Source organism: Vombatus ursinus, unplaced genomic scaffold (assembly GCF_900497805.2).
Source record: "Vombatus ursinus unplaced genomic scaffold, bare-nosed wombat genome assembly UNPS02009132.1, whole genome shotgun sequence".
NCBI classification, from domain to species: Eukaryota; Metazoa; Chordata; class Mammalia; order Diprotodontia; family Vombatidae; genus Vombatus; species Vombatus ursinus.
In genome coordinates, this window is record NW_020948910.1 from 6,269,900 (window position 1) to 6,296,105 (window position 26,206).

Genomic DNA, 26,206 nt, shown 5'->3' on the forward strand with positions numbered 1-26,206 from the left:
ATTTTCTGAAGGAGCAACTTGATAGACTGTTCATCTAAATATATGTTATAACTTGAATATAAGTAGAAAAGCAGTTGGGCTAGGCATGCTTCAAGACTAAAGCATTAGAGTCTCAGAAATACACTGGTGCCCATATGATGTTAATATATCTCAAGAAATATCTCTAGAATACTGGGATTAACTCCCCTCTTTTTCTCTGCTGCCCTCCCCCCAACGAGTTATGACATGGCATGAACAAGAGTAGGATAAAATGACAAGGTCTAGATGGGTTGGAATTGTCACCACTGGAGACAGACATCTACATTGATGAGATCAAAGATTCATTAAAGCATACAAATAGAAAGAACAAATGTCAAAGCATCAAATGATAAGCATTTATTAAGGACCTATTACATTACCAACACTGTCAGCCCCTGGGAGATACAAAGACAAAAGTGAAATAGCTTTTTCCCTCACGAAGTTCAAATTCAATTAGGGTAACGTATACATATAGGTATATGCAATATGTATACAAAATAAATGCAAAATGATTTGGGGGGGGATCGCTAGCAGTTGGGGGTGGGGTAGGAAGAATGGCTTCATTCACTGAAGGAAATGAAGAATTCTAATTAGGTGGAGATAAGGGAGTGCATTTTGGGCAATGGAGGCAACCAGTACATTGACATTAAAATGGGAAACAAAGTGCATGTGTGAGGAAGGAGTCAGGTTTGACTAAATCATTTAAGATGCGAAGGGGAGTACTGCAAAATAAAGTTGACGAGGTAGGCTGAGAGCATGTTGTACTCTAAATGAGAAGTGATATTATTAGACCTAAACTTTAGATCATTTTGGAAACTATGTGGAGGATAGATAGATTGGAGTAGAGACGCTTTAAATGAGATGACCAAATAAACCATTGCAATAGTTAGGGTATGAAGTAATGAGTGGCTCAATTAGGGTAGAGGCTTTGTGAATGGAGGGAAGGTGATGCAAGGGATGTTGTGGAAGTATAAATGACAAGATATGCCAACTAACAGGATATATGAGGTGAGAGTTGAAGATAACACCTAGGCTGTGGGCCACAGTGACTGGAAAGAGGTAGTGTCCTCAACAATAATAGGGGAGTTCAGAAAAGATGTGGGTTTAGGTGGAAAAACAATGGTTTCTGTTTTAGACATGTTGAATTTGAGGTGCCTATGTGACATCCAATTTGAAAGATATAATAAGCAGCTGGTAATGTGGTAATGGACAAGAGCTCTGGAGACACTCTAAGGTTCATCATATAAAACTGGGAATCACTTGCACAGAAATGATCATTAAAACTCAAGGGAGCTTCTGTCATCAAATGAGAGAATATAGAGTGAAAGGACCTAGGATAGAGCCTTGCAGTACACTAACAGGAGGCAAGATATGAATGATCTGGCAAAGAAAATGAAAAAAAGCTTTTACATACATAGAAGGAGAACTGAGAGTGTTACAAAACACCAGAAATGAGCAAGTATACAGGCGAAGGTGATCAATAATGTTAAATGGATGAAGATTGAGAAAAGACAACTGGACCTGACAACTAACAGACACTTTTTTGAGAGTAGAGTTTTATTTGAGTGAAGTTGAAAGCCATATTACACATGGATTAGGAGGGTAGAAGAAACAGAAAAGAAGAAATTGTTTCTCCTAGGAGTTTGGCTGAGAAAAAGAAGAAAAATTTAGGAAGGTAAACTAACAGGATAATAGAGTTTAGTGAGAATTTTTTTTTTTTTTAATGAGAAAGACTCAGCCTGTCTGCATGCAGCAGGGAAGGAACCAGTACAGAGGGAGAGAGCGAAGAAAGCATCTGACAATAAACTGAAACTTTCTAAGTGGAGTGTCTGAAGAGTCTTCAGAATCACTTTGAAGAGGAGACTTTCAGGAGCCAAGACAGTGGAGTAAGCAGTAAATCACTGTAACTCTTCCATATTCACTTCCAAACAACCATAAAATAGAACCCCAAGACAAATACTGGAACAACAAAACCAGCAAAAAGATGGGGTGAAACAATCTTTCAGCCCAAGAAACTTGGAAGATTGGCAAGAAAGGTCTGTCCAACTAGGATAAAAGGAGAACGCATTCCAGGACTGGAAGTCTCCCAGCAAACCAGAAGCAAGTTCCTCCCCAGCCAACCAGTGCTCTATCCACTGCACCACTGAGCTGCCCCTCTAAATCACTTTTGGTTAGAGAAATATAAATTAAAACTATTCTGAGGTACTACCTCACACCTATCAAATTGGCTAATATGAAAGATAAGGAAAATGACAAATGCTAGAGAAGATAGTGGGAAAATTGGGACACATGCACTGTTGGTGGACTTTGAACTGATCCAACCATTCTGGAGAACAATTTGGAACTACACCCAAAGGGCAACGAAACTGTGCATGCCCTTTGATCTAGCAATACCACTACTAGATCTGCATCCCAAAGAGATAAAAAAAAGAGAGAAAAGGACCTACATGTGCAAAAATATTTATAGCAGCCGTTTTCGAGGTGGCAAAATATTGGAAACTGAGGGGATGCCCACCTATTGGGGAATGGCTGAACAAGCTGTAACATATGAATGTAACAGAATACTACTGTGCAATAAGAAATGATGAACAGGAAGATTTCAGAAAAACCTGGAAAGACATATTGATGCAAAGTGAAGTGAGCAGAACCAGGAAAACATTGTACACAGTATCATCGACATTATGTGATGATCAACTATGAATGATTCAGCTCTTCTCAGCAACACAATGATCTAAGACAAGTACAAAGGACTCACTAAGGAAAATGCTATCCATCTCCACAGAAAGAAGTGATGGACTCTGAATGAAGACTGAAGCACACTTTTTTCATTTATTCTTTTTCATGGGTTTTTTTCCCTTCTGATATGTTTCTTCTCTTACAACTGTGACTAATATGGAAATATTTTTACATGATAGCACATGTACAAACTACATCTAACTGCCTACCATTTTCAGAAGAGGGGAGGGATGAAGGGAGAAAAATTTGGAACTCAAAATCTTGTAAAAAGAATGCTAAAAATTTTCGTGATATGTAACTGGGGGAAAAATACTATTAAATAAAAAAAGTTACCTTGAAGTAGTTGCTTAGTCTTCCCTTCCTTCTAGATTACTAGAGAAATGCTTGGGTTTAGTTATTATAAAAATAACACAAAATACATTTATTTAAACAGTCCTTATCACATATATTTATCACACAGCACAATACTTATAAGAGATACCATTAAATGTCCTTTTATTTCTGTTTTGGGTTAATGTATCAGTACATAGATCTTGGATGGATACTTCAAAGATTTGGTCTCAAATGCATTTGGAAAAATGCAAACATTTTCAATGATGTTGGAACTGCTTTCCAACATTAAACCCTCATCTTTTTAGCAGAAATAGTAGCCTGATGGTTCTATATTGCTGTGAATGAAGAGTCACTATAACTTCTGTAGAGTCAAAATTACTTGTGACCTAAAAGGCAATGGAGAGATGCATGGTGAATATAAATAGGATACAAAATATTGATAACAATGATTTATACACAAGAAATGGTATAAAGTACATCATCAAAGAAATATATGATTGGAGTGGGAGTGTACTGATCGTGTAGTGAGAAGCAAGGTAGTACTAGTGAAATGATAAAAGATCTAGAGAAAGACTTCTATGCATTCCTTCAGGAATGTAGATCCTCTATGAAAAGTTTATAGGAAGACATTTCCAACAAGGTATTTTCGACATAAGATGAGATTGTGTAGAATAGTTAAAGATTTATTCAATTAATAAAATGAAAGGTAAACTTGTATATTGTAAAGGGAAATAGATTGTAAAGGCAGAGAGAGGAAATTGTTACAATAAATCCAGGTTGAAGTTTATAAGGGCCTTGAAATTGCTATTGGCCACGAAAACGGTAGAAAGAAGGTTTTCTCAAAGAAATTTTAAAGAAAAGCTATTTAATATGGTAATTCGACTGAAAGAAACAAAAGAGACACTAAAATGAATGATGGATGCAAGGTTTTAAGCTTGGGGGGCTGGGGAAATGGTGGTGGCATTAATAAAAATAGGGAAAATAAAAAACAAAGACTTTGTGCGAGGGAGAGAGAAGAACAAGATACTAATTTTAATCAAATTGAACTTAAAGTGAAAGTGAGGCACTGAAATAGAGAGGCAATGTGTTACAGAGTAGGGGAAACAGTTTGGTAGAGTAAAGGAGAGGCATATAATAGAGCTGAAACAGTACTAGATTTGTAGTTAAAAGACCCATGTTTAGACCCTGCCTCTCAGTCACTTGCTACCTACTGTATGTCACCACATAATCATTGCACCTTGTTTATATTTTGCTTTGTTTTTTCCAGTCCAAAAATTGGCTTATAACCTTTAATCATGTAATTGTAGCATGGTATAATTTTGTTCGTTACACCGCTCAAAAGGTAAACAGAGCAGCACTGTATTCACCAGTGGCATATGGTTACACATTTATCTCTCAGGCATTGCAAGGTGTGAGCCTAGAATTCTCAGCACACGCACATTGTCAGAATATTTCCAAAAGCTAACTTGCGTGGTTTGTTTAGAGCACTGCAGTACTACAGGTAATGTCACTCACCCCAATGAGAGCCATAGGCAGGTGGAGCAGGTAGAGCAGGTATGGGGGGGAAGCTGCCATGAATAAGTCACGTGATATGGTAAGATTTGCATCTTCCCAATTTTAAGGTATATCATGAGTATTCTGTGCATCCTAATCTTGCACCAAAGACAGTTTAGTAATAAACAGTTTTTAAGTAACACCAGCACAATTTTTTTAAAGCTTCACATAATGGTCACACCCCACCTTTTTTTGCAAAAGAAAAAAAATCCATGACAACTATGTGGTAAAATATGGTCTGTAACTTTGGGAAAGTCATTTTACATCTCTTGGGCTCAGTTTCCTCATCTATAAAATATAAGTCACGGACATGGCTTCTAAGGTTCCTTTCAACTATAAAGCTGTGATCTTTTATCCCACAGGCAATAATCAGTGAATAAATAATACATTCAGTACATACTATGAGCAAGACAGTAAAGGGAAATAAAAATAAAAGTCTCAAGTCCCTTTCCTTTACAAGCTTTCACTCCAGATAGAGAGATAAATGTATATACACAAAAAGATAACTAACAATACAAAGTAGTTCATGAATGAGAAATGCTGTACGATTGGTACCCATAACTGCTACAGGAGTTCAGAGTAAGAAGAAAACTTATTGTAGGATGAAGTGGTAAGGAAAAATCTCATGGCAGAGGTGAGACTTGAATATGACCCTGAAGAATGGATGGGATGGAACAAGAAAGGGCATTTGCCAAAGGGAACATTATGAACAAAAATGAAGAAATGAGTAAAGCAAGTCAACTCAACAAACAGGTATTAAATGTAACCTGTAAGCAGAGCACTGTGCCAGGCCCTACGAAAGATCAAGTTTAGATAATACACTATTTTCATTCTCACTGAGTTTACACTTTATTAAGGAGATACCACATTTAGACAGGCACATAACACAAAATACTACATGATACGAGAATCAGAGTTGCAAAACAAAATGCTCTTATAAGGCTTAAGGGAAGAAATATCTTTGCTGACTACTGAGGTGGGGGTTTCAGGAAAGGCTTCATGGATGAGGTAACAGGATTTGGGTTCTAAAAGAATAAGTGCAGGAAATTAATCAGCGGGGAAGTTCAAAGGCAAAAAAATGCAAGAAATGTTCAAGGGATAGAGAGCAGGCCAGGTTGACAGAAGTATATAGTATATGAGAAAGTTGGAAAGGCAGCACAATGTCAGATTGCAGAGGGCCTTCAGGGCCAGGCAGACATTTAAACTTCACTCACAGGCAACAGGGATACACTAAAGATTTTTGAGCAGGGAAGGAAGAATGGAAAGAATGAAAGAAGGAAGGAATTTAGGAAGAAAATTAAACTGGTTTTGGTAGGAAGGACATTTTGGGTGGAGAAATAGAGTACAGAGGCAAAAAAAGACCTGTTACATAATTATTACAGTAGTCCAAGATGTAGTGATGAGAGCATGTATTGAGGTAGTAGCAAAATAAGAAGAATCAGAGGCAGCTGCAAGAGATATTGCAGAATTAGAGTCAAAAGACTTTAGGAACCAATTAGAAATGAAAGGAGAGAGAGAAGTTAAGAATGAAAAGTTAACACCAGGGGAAACTGGATGGAAAACGGAATAATCATTTATTAAATGGCTATTCTGTGTCAGGCACGGTGCTAAACATTTTATAATTATTATCTCATTTGGTCCTCACAACAACCCTGGGAAGTCAGATTTTGATCTCTATTTTACAGATGGGGAAACTGAGGCAGATAGATTAAGAGACTTGCTCACAGTAATTGTTTGAGGCTGGATCTGAACTCAGGTCTTCTTGATTCTAGACCCAGCACTCTATCTACTGTACTACCCAGCTGCCTCTAATGAAGGAATGATATGCATTTTGATGAGTGAATGTTGGCACTACTGACAGAAACAATGGAGTCAAATAAAAAAGAGGCAGTTTTTAAGGAAAAGATGATAACTGTAAGGTGTGGTAACATGTTAAGCAGTTGGAGATGCTGGTCTTAAATGTGAAAGAAAAGTTAGGGGTAGAGACATATCATACAGAACTGGAACTGGAAAGGACTCAAGAAGCCATCTATTCCAACCACTTTCTTTTACATGCAGGTAAACAGAGACCCAAGGAAGACTGAAATTACTGAAACTACTGAAAATGTAGACAAGAGACAGAGTATATACTCCAAATGCTTAGTAGTAAAAAGAAAGTAGAAGACAACTAAAACAGTTTGACTAAGTGAAGGTGTTTGTATTTATTTTGCCCCCAGATAGAAGAGACTAATGCAGTTTTATTGGAGGCGACACTAGTAAGATCAGCACCTACTATGTGCCAGACACTGTGCTAAGCAGTGGGGACACAAAAAGGCAAAAGACAGTCCCTACCCTCAAGGACTTCACAATCTAATGGAGGAGATAACAAGCAAATAAATGTGTACAAACAAGTTACGTATAAGATAAATAAGAAATAATTAACAAAGGGAAGGCACTAAAATTAAAGAGGGGTTAGGAAAGGCTTCTTGTAAAAGATATGATTTTAGTTGGGATTTGAAGAAAGCCAAGGAAGCCAGGAAGCAGAGATAAGGAGGGAGAGTATTCGAGGCATGAGGGACAGGCAGAAAAAAATGCCTAGAGCCAAGAGATGGAGTGTTTTGCTTGTGGTTCAGGAAAGAGGCCACGGTATGTGGCAGGGAGTGGGCTGGAAAAGTGGGGAAGGTGAGGCAGGATAGGAAGCGCCTTGAATGTCTGAGGATTTTATATCTGATACTAGAGGTAATATGAAATTCATCGAACAGGATGGTGATGCAGTCAGATCTACAATTTAAGAAAATCACTTTGGTGGCTGAATGGAGGGTGGATTAGAGTGGGGAGAGATTTGAAACATGTAGACCCATCAACAGGCTATGGCCATAGTCCAGGTATGAGGTGATGAGGGACTGTACTAGGGTAGTGGCAGTGTCAGAGGAGAGAAGCAGGTATATTCGAGAGATGTTGCAAAATGAAATCAACAGGCCCTGGCAACCTAGGTGTCATCCTCAACTTCTCACTATTTCTCATCCCTCCCATATCCAATGTGTTGCCTGAGGGACTGGGAAGACGGTAGTGTCCTCTACAGTAATATAGAAGTTTGGAAGGGCAGGCAGGGTTGAAGGGGGAAAACAATAAATTCTACTTTGGATATGTTGAGTTTAAGATGTCTATTGGATGTGAAGTTCAATAAGTTTGAAAGGCAGTTGGAGATACCAGACTGCAGGTCAGCAAAGAAGCTAGGGAAGGATTGAGAATCATTAGCACAGAGATGATAACTAAATCCATGAGAGTTGATGAGACCACCAAGTGAAGTAATATAGAGGGAAGAGAGAAGAGGGCCCAAGACAGAATGTTGTGGGACACCTAAGATTAAAGGGCATGACCTGGTCTAGGTTCCAGCAAAGGAGACGGAGGAGAGTCAAGAGAGAGTGGTATCCCTAAAACCTAGAGAAAACAAAACATCAAAGGGAGGACGATGGAGGAGACATAAATGTGTTTGTAGTCAGTAGTGAAGGAACAAGGAGACAGAAAGAGATTGAAGATAATATTGCCCACTCTGTCATCCCACCAATAGTGTCTAAAGGCTGCAAAGAGGTCAAGAAGAAAAAGAAAATGGAAACAGGTCATTGAATTTGATAATTAAGAGATCATATGGTAACCTCAGAGAGAGTAATTTTGGTGGAATAATGAGAGCTAAAGCCTAAATGTAAAGGGTACAGAAGAGAGTATGAGGGGGCTGCTAGATGGTGCAACAGATAGAGCACTGGCCATGGATTCAGGAGCACCTGAGTTCAAATCTGGCCTCAGACACATAACACTTACTAGCTGTGTGACCCTTGGCAAGTCACTTAACCCCACTGCCTAACCCCCCCCCCCAAAAAAAAAGAAGAAGAAGAAGAAGACAGTGTGAGGAGAAAGGGTAGAAGAGATTATGATGATAGTTACTGGGATGGAAGGATCAAGTGCAGGTTTTTGATGATATGTTGGAGGAGACAGGCTGTGTAACAAATCTGTAGTGGACCCTATCAGAATAGTTGACTGATCTTCTCCACCTTCATTTAGTATTACCTGTGTGGGACGATGGATATGGAAGTTATTCAAGGCTGAGGCATGGCAGGGTGCAATTGGTGATATAAGGGGGCCAGCAACTTGAGAAGAAGACAGCACAAAGTTGAACTGGTTTTGGGGAAAAGAGGACAAAATGGTTTGTGCAGGATTATGCCTGGGAGAGAACTGAGGGAGGGGTCAAGGGATGAGAAGTCATGGTTTGGAAGAAATGTAGAGTTTGGTAAGAGAAGGAGAGGAAGAGGTGGAGGGCCAATAGATTATGGTCCTCAGTTTAGAAGATTTTGGAATTCCTAAATATGGACAGTTCATTCGTGGGTGACAGCAAGATCAAGAGAATGACCATTTGTGTGTGTAGCTGAACTGTGCTGGACTGGAAGAGTAGAATATGGGAAGTGAGTAGGTTGAAGAACTGAATAATAAAAGAGAAACTGAAGAGTAAGAAGAAATAGTTAAAGGAGATTAATGTTCTGAAAAGGAAAAGATGAGACTATGTAAAGCAAGTTACCTCTTCCTCTGTGAGGGGGTAGGAATACACATAAAAAGAACTCATTCTGGATGACTGCCACAAGATTATCTACTAAAAATGAAGCACTATTTTGGACTGGATTTGAGACTGAGGAAAATGAAGGCCATTTACATGGCCTGTGTAGAGAGTATGACAATATGAATAGGCATTGAGTCAAATCAGTATGGTCCTGTAACTTTCTCTAGAAAAGCTAGTCTATTAACCAAAAGCCAGAGCAGAAAAAGTAAAACATGAAAGGGTTGGATTTCATCTTAGAGAAGGTCGAGGGAATAAGAAAACCTGAAGTTTTATTAAAGACATGATGAAATGGTTGACCATCAAGTCCCAGATAACTAGAGTAAGGCTAAGGAATAGGGTAAAATGAGAAGAGTTAAGAACTAGAAGTGATTGTTCAATAAGAGACAGCATTGAGAGAGGTTAGAAAGTGGTGGTTAGAGGTGAATCAGTGCTAAATGATAGTGAGGTCCAGGTTGTAGGTAGTTGGCTGATATGGGGTGGAAGGAGTTGAGAACAATAAAGAATCTGTTAGGGTGCTGATAGCTCTTTAACAAAGATGATGACATTAACAATTATCAGATGACAAGGGAGAAGGGATTACTGAGCAAGATACTGAAGGCATCAAGAAAGGTGGAAGTAATAAACAGCAAGATGATAGTATAAGCTGATGATATCAATTTCAAATGAAAGACCCATGAATCTAGTAGAAGACAGGGAATTTAGAAGGCATTTGAATAATTTTCTTGATATTGTTCCCCACTGGTTGAAACTTTGTGAGTATACTATCTGGGCATAGAACATTAGCTACTTGGTATGCAGAGTCCACATGCTCCTTTTTTACTGTCCTAGAGTTAGGGAAAAGATAATAAATACAAGTTCTCTTGAAAGAATTTTAGGAAATCATGGTAAACACAAGAACAATGCAATGTATCACTTAAGCAGGCTTAAGCATACCTCCTTCTATGGGGGGGGAGGGAGAACGTAAACACTCTGGCCTTAAGTTGCTTAAGCTAAGCTCATTTAAAAAGTTATGCACCTTTACTGACTGGAAAATACTTATATTGTGTCACACGCGTCTCCATAATTTTTGCCTCTTTAAAATTCCCTATTTATCTAAAATGTACACACAAGCTTTTATATTCAGTCATTGTATCAAATCACAATTCTACTCCCTCCTGTTTCGGTTTTCTCCTGAATGGGATGCAATCAGGAAAGTATAAAAACTTAATGAAGAGTTTGTTAAATCCCTCAATAAAACGAACATCAGAATATCTATGATAGTTTTAGCAACTCTTTCCAGCTCCTAAGTCTTCTCTAGTTTGAGGAAACAACACACTTAAGTTTATCGCCTTTGCAAGAAAAAGCAGATAGTGTAGAATTCTTAATAATTGTCTGTAAAATACCCTCCTCCTTTTAATTTTACAGTACAGATGTGGTATAGTATTTAAAACAAAATACCTTTGTACAAATTATAGGAGTTGTCTCATTCACTGCAAAAGTTCTAAATTAATAAATTTAATCCTTGTGTAAAGTTTCAATGATGTATATTGCAAAGATTAACTATATTTGGGACAACCAGGACAACTGATCAATATGAATAAGCTTATTTGTTGCATGTGATTTATTCACATGCAGATTATCTAAGTCGTGGATTATCGGCTTTCAAATTTTAAAATGCTGGGTATAATTATGGGTTGAACATGTACGTATGTGTATATGTGCATATATACATATGCATATGTATGAAGACAGATACACGAATATACATGTATGCACATACATGCACGTGTGTATATATACACATACACATAAACACATACACGTTTCTCTTTTGCAGAAATGTTCAAAGAGTGAACTAGGGCAATAGTACTGATGTTCACAAACTAATAATGTCTATGGAGGTATAAATAAGGAAGAACTGGCCCAACTCGGAAGAGGTAGTAGTCAGGTAAGTACTAGAGATTCAGAGGTAGGGGCCTTGCTATTGACAGCTTGGACCAAGCTATCACTGGTCGGGTTTCTGGCCAGTGCTGGGGGTGGGGGGAGGGAAGGGATGCTTGCACAGGGGGTACCATTTATCCGGGACAGGGAGTCTAGAGAGGGAGCGGTGTGTCTAGGTACTCAACAGTGAAAAGAGGCAAGGAGGTAACAGACGAGAGGGACTCACAGTAGTAGGCCACCACGGGGTCCCGCTTGTCATGCTCCTGCGCCGTCCTCAGATGATGTTGGAGGCTCTTAAACTGCGGGGGCAGTGGGGGTAATGCGGCCAAGGCTGCCATTTCTGCTCCCGGCACAGCCGCTTCCTTACTCTCACACAGCCACCTTAGTCACCTGGAACTTCCGTTTCCGCCGGAAAGGTCCCACGAGCGAGAGGGTTGGGAGGCGTGCGCGCTCACGCGCGGGCACGCCCGCCGAAGACTTGGAAGCTCCGCTCCCGCAGAAAGAGGGAGCCAGAGCGCGCGCGCACGCTACGCGCATACGTGCACTCACGCCTTTACAGAGGGCACCTAAAGGAGGCGTGACCCTCTTGGGTGGAGAGAAAGAAGCTGCAGCTAAGGGCTTCTTAGTTTGATTGTTAAGGAACTTCATGCGGCCAGGCTAAGGGTGTGAGGGAGAAAATGTAAAAGTTGGAAGCATTACTGCTTGTTCTGACACCCTCGAATATGTGTGTTTCCCTCTCCCCAACCCTTTGTGTTTATTTTGAATGTATTTTAAATTTATCTGTGTACGTATTCCCACCTCCCAGTAAATCTAATTCCTTGAGGACAGGGACTGTTGTTTCCTTGCTTGCTTTGCATCCACAGTGTTCTGTACAGTGCTTGGGGCTGAGTAAACTATTTGGTAGATGAATAGATGATTTGGCTAAGCCCTCCTACCCCTATCCCGGAACCTCCCCCTACCCCACCCCCGGATTTTTTGACAATAACAGCAGAAAGCTTCCTAAAATCTTTTGGAACTTTATAATTCCTTCCTTCCCCAAATGAGAAAATGTATTTAAAATGCATTCTCTAAAATTCCTTTCAGGGAGAGACTTTTTCCCCCCATCAACGAGTATTTATTAAGCACACTGTGTTAGGATTTCACACCTCGAAACTGAAAGTTTGGAACAGAAGTTTAGTTTTAATTTGTAAATGGTCTTCATGCATTACTTCAACAACACATTTCTTGGGTACCTTTTATGTTTAAGGCACTCGAGGGATGAAGACGACTAAAATTCCGTTACTATTATCAAGAAGGTTATAGTCTAGTAAAGAGGAAATAGAATATCTACATAAACGATTGTAACACGAAGCACAATGTGTGATAAATATGAACTGCTGTGGGAGATTAGAGAAGAGAAAAAAATTGAAGTTATAAAGTGTTTGGGGAGCTTTTTGGTCATTTTCAGTCATGTCTTCCTGACCGCATTTGGGGTTTTCATGGCAAAGATACTGAAGTGGTTTACTATTTCCTTCTCTAGTTCATTATACAGATGAGGAAACTGAGGCAAACAGGATTAAGTGATTTCCCCAGGGTCACAGAGCTAGTAAGTGTCTGAGGCCAGATTTGAACTCAGAAAGATGAGTCTTCCTGACTTCAGGTCTGGCACTCTATCCACTAGCTCACCTAGTGCCATTCCCCCTTTGGGCAGTATAGAAGAGAGAAAAGAAGTACTTCCAAATTAGGAGTTCTAGCAAAATGGCGTTAGATAGGAACCTTCATGGATGGTTAAGACTTTGACTTAGAGATGGCAGGGACGGCATTTCGGGTGAAAGTGACAGCTTGACCAAAAAAGGCACTAAAACCAGAAAGCATAGGGGAATGTTTGAGTAATAGCAAATAATCCACTTTAGTCTGGAACAAAATGTCTGTAAAGGAGAACTGTGATATTTGGGGATATAAGATTAGAAAGATAGATTGGGCACAGATCCTGGAGGGCCTTGTGTACCAGACAAAGGTATTTGGACATCATTTGGTAATTTTCTGAAGTTTTTTTGAGATTGGCAGGTGACATGATAGCGGAGTTTTAGGGAGATTAATCTGATGTATAGGATGGATTGGAAACACTGAATGTGAGGACACTACTTAAAAGATTATTGGAGTTTTGGCTATTGTCTATGTATCATGTTTCAGCAGAAGGAAACTTTTGAAATCCAGTGATTATTATTGAAAGTAAACTTTAGTACAAATAGAAACTTAGAAAATGAGGATTATAAAGGCTTAGAAGGTTCCCCAGGGAGGTAACCTGGCTCAGCAGATAAAGTACTGGACTTGGGAGTGATAAAGACCACAGATGTAAACCTAGAAGGGCCTGCAGAGGCCATCTAGTCCAACCCTTTCCTCATTCCTGGACTTTATGCCTTCCTTAATGCATTCTAAAACTGAATTAGTTTTTTTGGCTGTCAAATCATGCTCTACCAAACCCCCTTATCTTTTTCAGAGGTCTAAATGTATTTCCTGTCCCTCACCCCATCTTGGAATTATGAAGATAATTTTTCTTACTCTAAGCATAAGATTTCACATTTATCCTTATTAAATGTCATTTCACTTGATCAGGCTTGACATTCAACCCCTGGGAACTTTAAAAATCTTGATGCAATTATACAGTGTGTTAGGTATTCCAGTTTTGTGTCATCTGTGAAATTGATAAGTGTATGTATATTTTTACCCAAATTGTTAATAAAATGATAAGCAGCCCAGGGCAAAGCATGAGTTCTGTGGATTCTCCACTGGGGACCTGGGTATATAACCATTCCACTATTTCCAAATTCACCTAATGATACTATCAATTTGACCTGCATCTTTCCATATTTTTCAGGAGATTAGCATGAGATACTTAGTCAGACACTTTGGTAAAATCTACGGAAGCTCTTTTAAAAGCAGTCTCCTATTCTACCAGTCTAGTAACTGTCAAAAAAGGAAATAATCTTGATCTTCCTTTTTTTGTTGTTGTTTGTTTTTAGATAATTGGGGTTAAGAGACTTGCCCAGGGTCACATGGTTAGTAAGTGTCAAGAGTTTAGTGTGAGGCCACATTTGAAGTCAGGTCCTCCTGATTTCAGGGCCAGTGCTCTATCCACTGCATCATCTAGCTGCCCCTTCCTTTTTCTTTCTTGATGAAGTCATGCCAGTTCTTTGCAATTATTACTTCATTTTTTAGATGTTCATTGACCATGCCTATAATAATATTCTAGAATTTTGCCAGGAATCAAAGTCAAGCTCACTGACCTGTAATTTACAGACTCTATTATCTTACCATTTTTTAGAAATTTAGGACATCCCTTTCACTAATTCAGTAGTATCTCTTTTGTTCACTATCTTTCAAAGATCCCTAACTGACTTGTTAATCACATCAATCTGTTGTATCAGTGCCTGAGAATGTTAATCTAAGGTAGGTGACAAACTCACCCAAGGCAACTAGATGCCCTCTTACTTGCTCCTCATTTATTTTGGGTATTAACACCTTACTAGGCATTTCCATTCTGTCCTTTACAATCCGAAGACAATTTTCCTTAGCAGAGATAACAGAAGCAAAATAAGAATCGAACAAATCTTCCTTTTCTCTTTTGTCGGTTATCATCATTCCAACCACTTTCAGTGGTAGTCATCTTTTTTTTGGTTCTCCTCTTTTTTCCAATATAGTTAAAAGCAACAACAAAACTCTTTTTTTTGTTATCCTTATCTTTTCTTGCCAATTTCAGTTCATTCTAAGCTTTAGAACTTCCAATTTTATCCTCAAAGGACTATTCCTTGTTTTTGTACTTATACTTTATTACCTGACCTTGTTTCTGACTTCTGTAAAAGTCTGCAATATATCCACATTGGTTTCCTTAGACTCCTTTCCCTTTCTCCTTCTAAGCAGTATTATATTTCTACATGCCTTTAGATTTTTATTCTAATTTTTATAGAAACTTATTCTAAACTTCCACCCTCGATCTCATGATGTTCTGACTCTTGTGGCCTATATTCTCAAACACATTTCTTCCTTATCCAGCATCATGTTTCTCTTTCTCTTACTGTTACTTTCTTTCTGTTTTCAAAACTGCATAGATCTCCCTAACCTTGAAAAAACCTTCACTTTTCTCTCTGTTCCCTCCAGACATGTCTTTTTGTCCTACTGCCAAACTTGATAAAAGTTTATTCTCTAACTTCTGCCTCCATTTATTTACCACTCATTCGCTCTTTAACTTTTTACAATCTGGCTTTTATTTCCACATCTTTACTGACTCTATTGGGTCTTAAAGGTCTTTTTAAAGACAACTGATTGTGAAATTAAAAAACAAATGGCTTTTTCTCTCTCCTTCGTGGCCTTGCTGCATTCCGATATTTAGACCATCAGTTCTATGTGGTCTTTGGATACCTGTGGGTCCCCAAAACCCTTTCACAGGATCTGTAGGATCAGAACTATCTTCACAAAGTAACACTGACATTGTCTTTTTAAAAAAGTCTCTTTCTCTCACAAATTTATGGTTGAGTTTTCCAGAGGCTACATGATCTGTGAATTAAAGATTTAGTTACAAACACAAAGAATGGGTTAATATCTTGTCTATAGAAATGAATTTTGGGGGCAGCTAGGTGGCACAGTGGATAGAGCACTGGCCCTGGATTCAGGAGGACTTGAGTTCAAATCTGTCCTCAGACACATAACACTTACTAGCTGTGTGACTCTGGGCAAGTCACTTAACCCTATTGCATAGCCAAAAAAAAAAAAAAAAAAGAATGTGAGGCTGAGTTACAAAAAAAAAAAGAAATGAATTTTTGCCTTCAAATTGTATGAATTGACTAGTGTGGCTGGACTTCCTGTTTTGCTTAGATTTCTGCAGTATCATTGCAAATTAATGATTGAAGATGTTCTTTTATATCAGTCTATGGCAAAAAACACAAGTGGTGCTAAAATATTCAAATCATAAGACCAAAAAGTTTGTGAACCTCTGCTGTAAACCATTTCCTCCTTAAAACTCTGTCCTCCTGGGATTTCTGAGATATTTCACTATATTGATTCTCTTATCTTCTCTCTGTTTCGTTCATGCTTATTTCCACCTCCTCCCACTCCCATCCCAACAATAATTTGACTATGGGTTCTCCAAACTTTGTTTCTTAGCACTCTGCTCTTCACTTTTTATACTCTTCCATGTTCATTTTTATGACCGTGCCTATCATGCCTCTTTTGAATGCAACCAAATCTTTCTTTCCTGTTCTCTCATCCTATCTCCAATTCTGTATCTCAAACTACCTACAATTTAATGTCCTACCATCTCTTTAAATTTAACATGTGCAAAGCTCAAGTCATCATCTTTCCCAAACCAACTTCCCCTCCTGATTGCCTTTTCTCTTTCAATTGGTACTACAATTGCCTCAATTACCTAGACTTAAAAACTTAAAGTCAAATTTGACTCATGAAAGTGATGAGAGTGAGTCAAAAATGACTTCAAGTTCTTTTGATTCTTAATTTAAAATGTCCCTCATCTATATTTCTCCTACCCAATTCCCATTGGCATCATCATGGTTCAGTTTCATAATCTCATATTGCCTAAATCACCTTTCTGATTTAAGGCTTTCCTCCCTCCAAGGCTAACTCTTGTACCACTGCCATTCAAATCTTCTTTAAAGACCACGTTCAACATACCAATCTTCTCTTCAAAGTCTATTGTGGCAATATCCTATTCCATTGAGTCTAAATGCCTCTGCCTGGTTTTTAAGGCCTTCTATAATGTGATTATATCTTTCTTATACAACTTTCTTTTCCACTATTTACCAGCACATATCTTTCTTCTTTTCCAGTCTGAGAAACAAGCCATTTTCATTCAAACCTTTATGTGTTTGCTTATTTTATTCTCACTTTAGAGAGCCTTCCTTTTTTCCTTTTCCTAAATCTTACACTTTCTTCAGGACCACTTCAAATCCTACTCTTCCATGAAAGTTATAAAGTTCAGAACTCTAGTTCCCTATGTGACCCCAACAGCACTTAGCACAGTGTTTTAGCACAAAACAAATGCTTAATTCAAATGCACTGGTCAATTAATTGTGCAGTGAAGTCCTAACTTCAGTATTCAGAGACAGAACTATTATTTACTTTATAATTTTTCTATGTATTATTTCAAATTTTAACTATATTTTGATGGATGTCATATGTTTCATCATGACTAATTCTATATAATAAAAAGCAGCCACAGCATAGTATAGTGAAAATAACAAGGACCAAGGATTGGAAATTACTTCTAGTCCTGTCTGGTTCTACTGCTAAGTAGACCTATGAATTTGTTCAAGTTACTTATTCTCTCTGAATTGTCCATCTTGTAGGAGTTGGTTAGACTAAGTGATATCTGAAACTCATTTTAACTCTGAAATTATATACTTTGAAAAGGTACATCTGAAAAGTTATTAAATAATAAAGCACTAGGTTCATGTAAGTTTAATATAGGTTTGGTCTAGAATGATCCATTAACAATTTATTCTAATAATTATTTGAAGCATTCAGTTAACAGAGATGGAATATATATGTATTAAAATCATGAATAACTTTCTGCCTCCTTATATTTTACACAGTTAGAATAGCTCCTGAAATCCTATCTGCTTTGTGAAACCTTTTTGGGTTAACCAAGCAAACATTGATTCCTTGACTCACACAGGCTAAACTTGGAATTCCAATGATTATTCCTTGCTTTGCACTTTAGAGGATTTTCCTAGCTTTTATTGATTTTTGTATGAGATTCTGGTTTACTGTTTTTATTATTTGTCCTTGCTTGCCTGTGATAGTGTTCCATAGCTTAGGTTGTAAACTGCCAGTTAATAGAGACCATGTCTGTGTAATTCTCTTTGTACAACAAGTAGTACATTGAGAAAATAAACTATTAGTAAAAAAAAATGTCAATGATGACATTCTGTTTGGAACCATTCCACCTGCATTTTAAGTCATCCTCCTCATTCCCTTCCCACTGGGACCTTGGACAAGGCCTGGAACATGGGCCTGTGATAAGTGAGCTTTTACTTCTCTTGGTCAGTATCTGGCTTCCACAATACTTCCAGGGCATTTATAATCTATAGTGCAGTGTATATGAGCCTGCCTCCTTACTAGCTCTCCTTTGCATATTATCATTCCCCATTAGAATGTAAGCTCCTTGACAGAAGGGATTGTCTTGCTTGTATTTGTATCCTCAGGGCTTATGACAGTGTCTAGCATACCTTAAACACTTGATCACTTATCATTCATTTATTCATTCATGATAAAATGCATATAGGATCAAAATAAAGTAACCCTGTTTTAGGAGCCCTTCATCATAAAGAGTTGGTAAAAGCTTTAAATTAGAAGTCATATATATGTGTATATAATATATAATATTACAATGTATTATATAATGTAATAATATAATACATATGTAAAGAGACAGAGAGAGAGAGAAAGAGAGAGAGAGAGAGTGAGTGATTCATAGTTCTTAGAAGAATTTCATTGAATGGAGGGAGCATAGAAGAAATGAAGATTAAATGAGGAGCCAAGAGATGGCCATTAGGGAAGAGTAACAACTTGTTGGGGACTGAATAAATTTAGGAAGTGGTAGAGAAGCTAGCATTTTAATCTTTACACATGAGTTATGAATCTGGTGATCCAATAAAATGACTTTGTCAACTAAACCTTAGCTAAATCCAAACTAACAGTGTTGGACTTACTCTGTAGTGCAGGTTACACAAATTCCCAGTAAGACCACTTAGAAATTTCTCTTTCCCTTAAAGCAATGGTATACTCTGCACTAGTCTAACCCTGGCAACTTTACCAGATATGATTATTGCTCCATTAGAAATAGTTCAACCAACTTTTCAGGGAGGGATTAAGTTTTAAGAAGAAAGCTTCAGAATTATAACTGATGATGCTGTGATGAAAATAAAGTAGCAATTAATTTATGTATACTTCTAAATGAAGAATAGTAAAACTGACAAAATTATAATAAACATTTTAATTTTTCTAAAATAGCTAGATTAACTCTATGGTCATCTCCAGATGCATTTTATAATTCTAAATAAATAATATTAAACTGTAACTTAGCCTACACATACAAGTAAACATTGCAGTTGCCTCCAACAGAATTAAAAATATTTTGTGTTTTTACAAGTGAAATAAATAGGAAGGACACAACTCATACAAGTTAAAAGAGTTGAATAAGTAGTTTACATCTCATTGAATAATATAAACATTTTTAAGAAGTTCTATATATTTGTCTTCAGCTTTATACTATCAAAGAGATTTCACATCTATTAACTCATTTAAAACTTACAACAACCCTATGTGATAGGTCAAGGTATGTATCATTATCCTCAATTTACAGATTGGGAAGCAAATTCAAAAAAGTTAGATGATGTGGAAAAGGTCATAAAGTGAGCCAAAAGCCAAATTAAGATTTCAAATTCAGATAAAGAAATCATTTATATTGTCACTTTGAAAGATGTAAAGTTATCAGATAAATGATCTAGCTAAATAGTGTATGTCTAACAAAGTAGCAATCTTTTCAAAATATAAAATGGTTGACATTTAGAAAAATCAGAATAATTATTTCAAAACATTTTAATCAGACAATCTTATTAACTAATTCATGTATTTACATTGAAGTAATGTGAACAAAATAGGGTGGAAAAAGTCTAAAAATCTTAGATGACTTGGAAAAAATTACAAAGTGGTCCAGAAGCAAAGTTAGCTTTTGAATTCAGGTAAAGAAATTAGATATTTTCCCCTTTAAAATATATGAAATTACCAAATAAATAATTAAGCTCTATAGTACTTGGATAACAAAATCACAATCTTTTAAAAATGTATAAAAATTAATGTGCTTGGAAAAAAATGAAAATCATCATATAAATATTTTAGAAAGTATTCTTATTAATGAATTCAAATATTCTAGGTTGAAATAGCTTAAACAAAATAAAAAAAAAATTGACTAGCATTTTCTCGTTTTTTTACCCAGAATCAAAATTGGAGTAATTTTAATTGAATTCAACAATATTTACTCTGTACATAATGTGCATGGCAGATAATGTCAGTTTTTCATATTCTTTCAACTCTGCCTAGAATTGGCTAATGCAGGATTTTATTATAGAATGAAACCTAAACAAAAGTTGATATATTACATTTTTTTTTACTTGCAGAAGATTTATTTTGGTCATAACTAGTACATGTTCTATCTTCAGCACTACAAATTAAGGTTATATTCTCAGTACACTTTATGATAAAAGACTAAGAACATGAAGATTTATTATCATTTTATATTTCTGTAGAGATTTCCATTTTAGGAGCATTTTGTAGCAATATATTACCTATTTGTGGCATCATGTCCTCTAAAACATTCATTTATATACAAAATTCTTGAAGAGATTTTGTTTAAAATCAAAATTTTGTCTAAATTCAAATTTAGAACCCATTAGGCAATTTAGTCTAATAATTTACATCAAGTTTGAGGTTTGCTATGGTTACATTAGGCATTTTAGCAGACAATATTGTATAATGCTTAGCCACTGTTATATATCAACAAAGCAGTAGTTCCTGGGTATTGTCATTTGCCACTAACTTCTTTTAATTTGATCTGAGTTTATAAATATTAAATCTTCAGTATAGAACTAAATAGTATGGACGACTAAGAGTATGGGTAATCAATGCTGTCATAGATTTATATAATTTTAGACTTGGTAAGGGCCTTAGAAATCAGATAGTCCAACTTCCCCATTTCATAGATGAAGAAATTGAGGCCAAGAAAAGTTAAATGACTGACCAAGGTCGATAGGAAATCTAAGACTGAAATCTTTTGCTTTCTATCACACCTCATTTTTGAGTCTCTCTCTCTCTCTCTTTCTCTCTCTCTCTCTCTCTCTCTCTCTCTCTCTCTTTCTCACTTTCTCTCTCTCTGCATGTGTGAAATGTAGCTTACTTTTTCAGTCTTGTTTTACTTAGACAAAGCTTTAATCATGACTTTTTCTCAAATCAAGGAAATAATAAGATGTTACAGAATGATAAATAGTTGTATCAAGTTGAGACTTTATTCATGTAAGTGTATGTCTATCCTTCCCCCTTGATTCAAAACTTTTCCTTGCTCAACAAAATAATATTGATAAATGAATACATCATCCAGACTAGCTGTAAGCCCTTTTCAACCCTTTGGTGCTCCATTGCCTTGACCCCATCTTGAATCTTAAGTCATTATGATGATGGAATATCAAAGTATCTTTGTGTTATGAATTCAAGTTTTTATTAAACTCCTCCCAAATATACACCAATAGCCAGTCTGTGTCTATCCCTGAGGCCCACTCCTGATGAAAAGTCAGTGACATTGACTGCCTGTTAACTGTTTCATAATTCCAGAAAAAGAAACCCTGAAATTTCCTGCCTCTGTGTGCCAGCTATAAAGTATCTTTGGAAGAGGATCTTCTCTATAGTCAGAATTTATATCATATTAATCATTATATTTTGAGAAAACGGCGTCAAAGCTGCAACTACAGCAGGCAAACATGCATTGAAATCTTCCATTTAGTGGAAATCATCTCGTAGGGGTATTTACTCTACCTAGTGATTAAGGTCTTCCATCTTTGTACTCATTAAATATCAGTGCAATGATAGGAATGAATACATGCATCTAAATTACTAGCTTCCTTTCTTCAACTCTCTAATCAAACTATAGAATATCCTATTTATTAATTGTTCCATGGTTGTCATAACTTAGAGAAATTAACTTTTACCTGAATGCTATGGTATGGGCCGCTATAAGAGATGGTGACTTCACTTTAGAGGACAGAGTAAAATGAGTTGCGGGATATCCTTCTCAGATGAGGGTTGGACTAGAGATCTGGTCTGACACTAACATTCTGTGAAAGATATTTTTCAAATAGTAAAGTAAAGGGCTGCAGAAAAAATTAAACCAAGTCTTTCATTAGAGAAGTGCTCTATTAGTGTTCTATAGTGTATTTTCCATTAGAACTATGCCAATGGTAGCTTTTAAACAACAGGCGCCTAAAGAGAATTCCAGAGAAGGTGGCCTATGCTTTAAGAACAAATTAAGACAAAACTAAACCCTTTTAGTTTAAGCTTTCATTGAATGCAGCCAAAAAATAAATAAAGTGGATGAACCCCCAGAGTAGTAGATAAACCACAGCTACTATCCACTTAAAAAGCTTAACCTTCTACATAAAATCTCAAAAACTTCAGCAGCTCCCAATGCCACAGTGACTGCTGTAAATGTGTACATAGCAATGAGGAATATGGTCTTTTCAAAATGTTCTGGGACCAGGCATCTTATGATGCCCAATCTTTTTTCGAGAGAACTGGCATCACAATGATAAAGAGATTTTACTTGGAAACCAAAAAGATGACTTTGAAGCCAAAAGGCTATCACTTCGAGGATTATTCTCAGTAAGGCAGAGAGGATATAAAAGACAGTGTAGGTGGGCCTCTGAAGTATGCTTTCTTGATCAATGCTTTTACATGCAGCATAAAGATGGAAAACAGCTCCAGGAACCAGTACAGTCACCAGCTGTAATGCCCAGAATACCTAAAGAATGGAAGAAACGTTAGTCAAATCATTTCATCCATGTCTGTTAAAACAAACAAACAAACAAACTCAAAGGAACACTCATTGGTTCTTTCAGGAGCTTAACTTGAGCTTTTTTTTTTTTTAAACTTACACTGTCAACTATAAAAATACTTTTATTGAAGGGAGCTGGACCTTGGATTATATTAGTGTAGGGAACTCCCATTGAGGAAAGTTCTACTAATATAGATTTGCAGTTATTCTGGAATATTTTAATATTTTAATTAAGTTAGTGAAACAACATATTTTCAATGCATTCTTAAATAACAAAGTATTTAAATTTAAATTAAATTCACCACTAATAATGGTGAATAGTGTTTTTTTAAGTAACTATTTTATTTTTTCTTTATTAATATAGCCCAGATGTTTAAAATAAAGTTGAGAAATAAGTACATTACCTAAAATTCAACACTTCTTAAACTTTGGGTCACTACCCCATTTGGCAACAGTAAAAGGTTTCTGAACTCTCAATGACCAAAAATTAATTCCAAATCTAATGCATAATGAATCCACAGTGTTTCTGGCAGCACTTGCCCATGTTGCATTGATTGGGCAACTTCACTGCAACCTTGGTTCTGAACACAAAGCAGGTACACTTTGCGCTGGGCATGCCCTCAGGACACGCAACACCAATGCACACTGCTGAAACAGGAAAAGGGGTTTCAGAGTAGAAAAAGTTTAAGAAGCCCTGACCTAAATAATCGAGTTTTCGTCCCAACTTATCTTTGTCTGAAACATGAAGATCATAAGATCCAAAGAATGTAGAGCTAAAAGGCAACATGGATAGCCAACTCTCTCATTTCAGAGATAATTTAAGCTAAAATACATTTTTCTGGAATTATCTAGACAATACAATTATTTCTCTACTTTTTTTTGTCACTGAAAAATTCTGAATAAGATCATTTTCTTTCTTTTTTAAAAAATAAAATATTTACCTGTGGAGTTATTGGCCTGAACTGGTAGTAACAGAAGAGATTTATTTCCCTCTTGTCTGGATCACAGCTAAAATGCAAGGCTTCATTACCATAGACTGCAAAGCCCAATACCCAGAGGAAGAACATTCGAACTGAGCCAAAGAAAAGGGTGTGGAACTGACCGATCACTGTAGGAGGTCTGAGCTGTGACAGTTATAATGAAATGTCATTTGACAGGCAAAAAAAAGGAAAACGCATAATATTTCTATGAGTAAATTTGTTGGAGCTATCTCAAATCAATGAGTCATAAAACCTATAGAGCTAGAAATGACCTTAGAGTCTATCATTTAGTCCAATCCTCAAGATGTATTGTTAAAAGATTTGTTCACTTAATCCCTGAAATATTTATAGTAACAATAACACAAGGAATACTTTCTTTTTAATAGTGCAATTGAAAAATTATTTTAAAAGTTTTGATTTAAGATGATATTCACTAGCTTTATAGTCCTTTTTTATGAATAGTTTATTAGTTCATCTAGAATATCTGAGAGTAATCCAATGAATCCATTTGCATTTTATGAATCTTCATTATACTCTTAAGTATATATGCTGCCATTTATAAATAAGTAATAGTAATAATAATTGATATTTATGCAATACTTTAAGGCTTTCCTAACTAAATGGCCAAATAATATGCAGCTGGTTTACTTGGTACTAGCTGCTAATTTTGTACTTTTTTAATATTTTTTTTCAATTCCATGTAAAAAGTTTTAACATTTGTTTTTATACTTTTTTGACTTCAAAATTAAATTATTTTCCTCCCTCTTCCCCTCCCCCTCATTAAGAAGGCAAGCAATTTGATATAGGTTATACATGTGCAGTTATGCTAAACATAGTTCCATATTAGTCATGTTGTGAAAGATACCACAGACAAAACACACACACACACACACACACGCACGCACACACATACACACACACAAGAAAATTAAAGAAGGTAAAAAAAAAAGTATGCTTTGATCTGCATTCACACTCCATCAGTTCTTCCTCTGGAAGAGGATAGCATTTTTCATCGTGAGTCCTTTGGAATTATCTTGGATCGTTATATTGCTGAGAATAACTAAGTCATTCACAGTTGATCATCATAATTTTGTACTTCTTAATAAGAGAATTGAAGCATTGGACTGTTTTATAGGCCAATAGCCAAAGAGCTTCATGAGTTCATTTATTTTAACTTTCAGTTAGGAGTGGTTATGCTTATACTATAGTTTAAAAGGGAGTGTTAGGCAAATTTTCAGAGAACAATCTGGCAGTATACAAATCACAAAAATAATTTTACTATGAGCCAAGCATCTCATTATTGGGAATATATCCTCAGAACATCAGCATAAAGAAAAAAATGAGATCTACAACATTATTTATAATTCCAAAGAACTAGAAACAAACCTAAATGTCAAAGAGTTGGCAATTGGGTGAATAAACTGGATATTAGTATAATGAAATAATACCATTATATACAATAAATAGAGTGGTATACTGTATCCAGAAAGACTTTTAGGTATTTACACAAAGTGAAAGAAAGCAAAGCCTGTATATGCACTGTATGACTACATATATATATGATTATATATATACACATATGTATATATACACATATATGGATGCATATCCATATATACACATAGAGTTGATCAAATCCAAAGTAGAAGTGGATGCAGAAGAAATATTGTATGTAGGAACTAACCTTTATGTGTAAATAGTTGTAAGTATATATTTATTGTTTTGTTGTTTAAAATTAGGTACATAATAATTTTTAAAAGTATCATTGATACTTGATATTATTCTCAGAATATAACATCTATCTTCATTCATGCAAATCAGATAAAAACACATGAACATGTCCAACTCATTTGATTTCATTATTTGCTTAATACTCACACATCCTTCATAGAAGTTCTTGATGTAATTTAGAGACATATCTTGGTAGATGTTATCCTGGAACCACCATGGGGGGTAATTTTTTGTCCTACTTTGCCATCTTGTTCCCCCTTACCTCAAACTCAAATCATTTTATTCTCCCATGACTCTTACAAGCATAAGACACTCATCACTGCACATTTGTCTCTCTTTATTTTCTCTATACCCTCACCTCCCCCTAACCCCACAGACTTCCTTTCATCTCTGGGGCCCCACCTAACTTCCCTATCTCTGGACAAAAAACAATTAAAACAAAAGCAGAATGCATGTGGTTGACCTAATAATCCCTAAACAATCTCATTCGGGCAGCCAAAGGTGCCAACATGGCAAAAGCCAATGGCATAAGACAGCAGCTTGTCATGGGCAGTGAGCTCTGAAAATATTTGTAAAAACCTGAAACCAACTCAACAGACACAAAAGACACCCTTTCAATTTTAAGTGTAATCGTAAACAGGCTTAGGAAGAAATGACTTTCTCTCTCTGTCCTTGAACTCAAGAAGTGGGGAAAAAAAAATCTTCCTTCCTAGAGCCTTCTGTGGAATGTGTGTAACCTGGATAAAGTAGACA

General features: G+C 36.4%; 2 protein-coding genes across 2 annotated transcripts in view; both read right to left on the reverse strand.

Annotated features, from left to right (window-relative positions):
* Positions 1–11,568, reverse strand: part of VTA1 (vesicle trafficking 1) — a 95,847-nt gene extending 84,279 nt beyond the window's left edge. Inside the window, exon 1 of the mRNA XM_027850679.1 lies at positions 11,376–11,568. Coding sequence (XP_027706480.1) covers positions 11,376–11,487 — 112 coding nt within the window. The 5' untranslated portion in view covers positions 11,488–11,568. The remainder of the gene's footprint in view (positions 1–11,375) is intronic.
* A 10,748-nt stretch (positions 11,569–22,316) lies between these two features.
* Positions 22,317–25,639, reverse strand: GJE1 (gap junction protein epsilon 1). The gene is made up of 3 exons (XM_027850626.1): positions 25,601–25,639; positions 23,684–23,866; positions 22,317–22,709 (listed from the first exon to the last, which is right to left on the reverse strand). Exons 1-3 carry the CDS (start codon positions 25,637–25,639, stop codon positions 22,317–22,319), a joined length of 615 nt encoding a protein of 204 aa, XP_027706427.1.
* Positions 25,640–26,206: the final 567 nt, after the last annotated feature.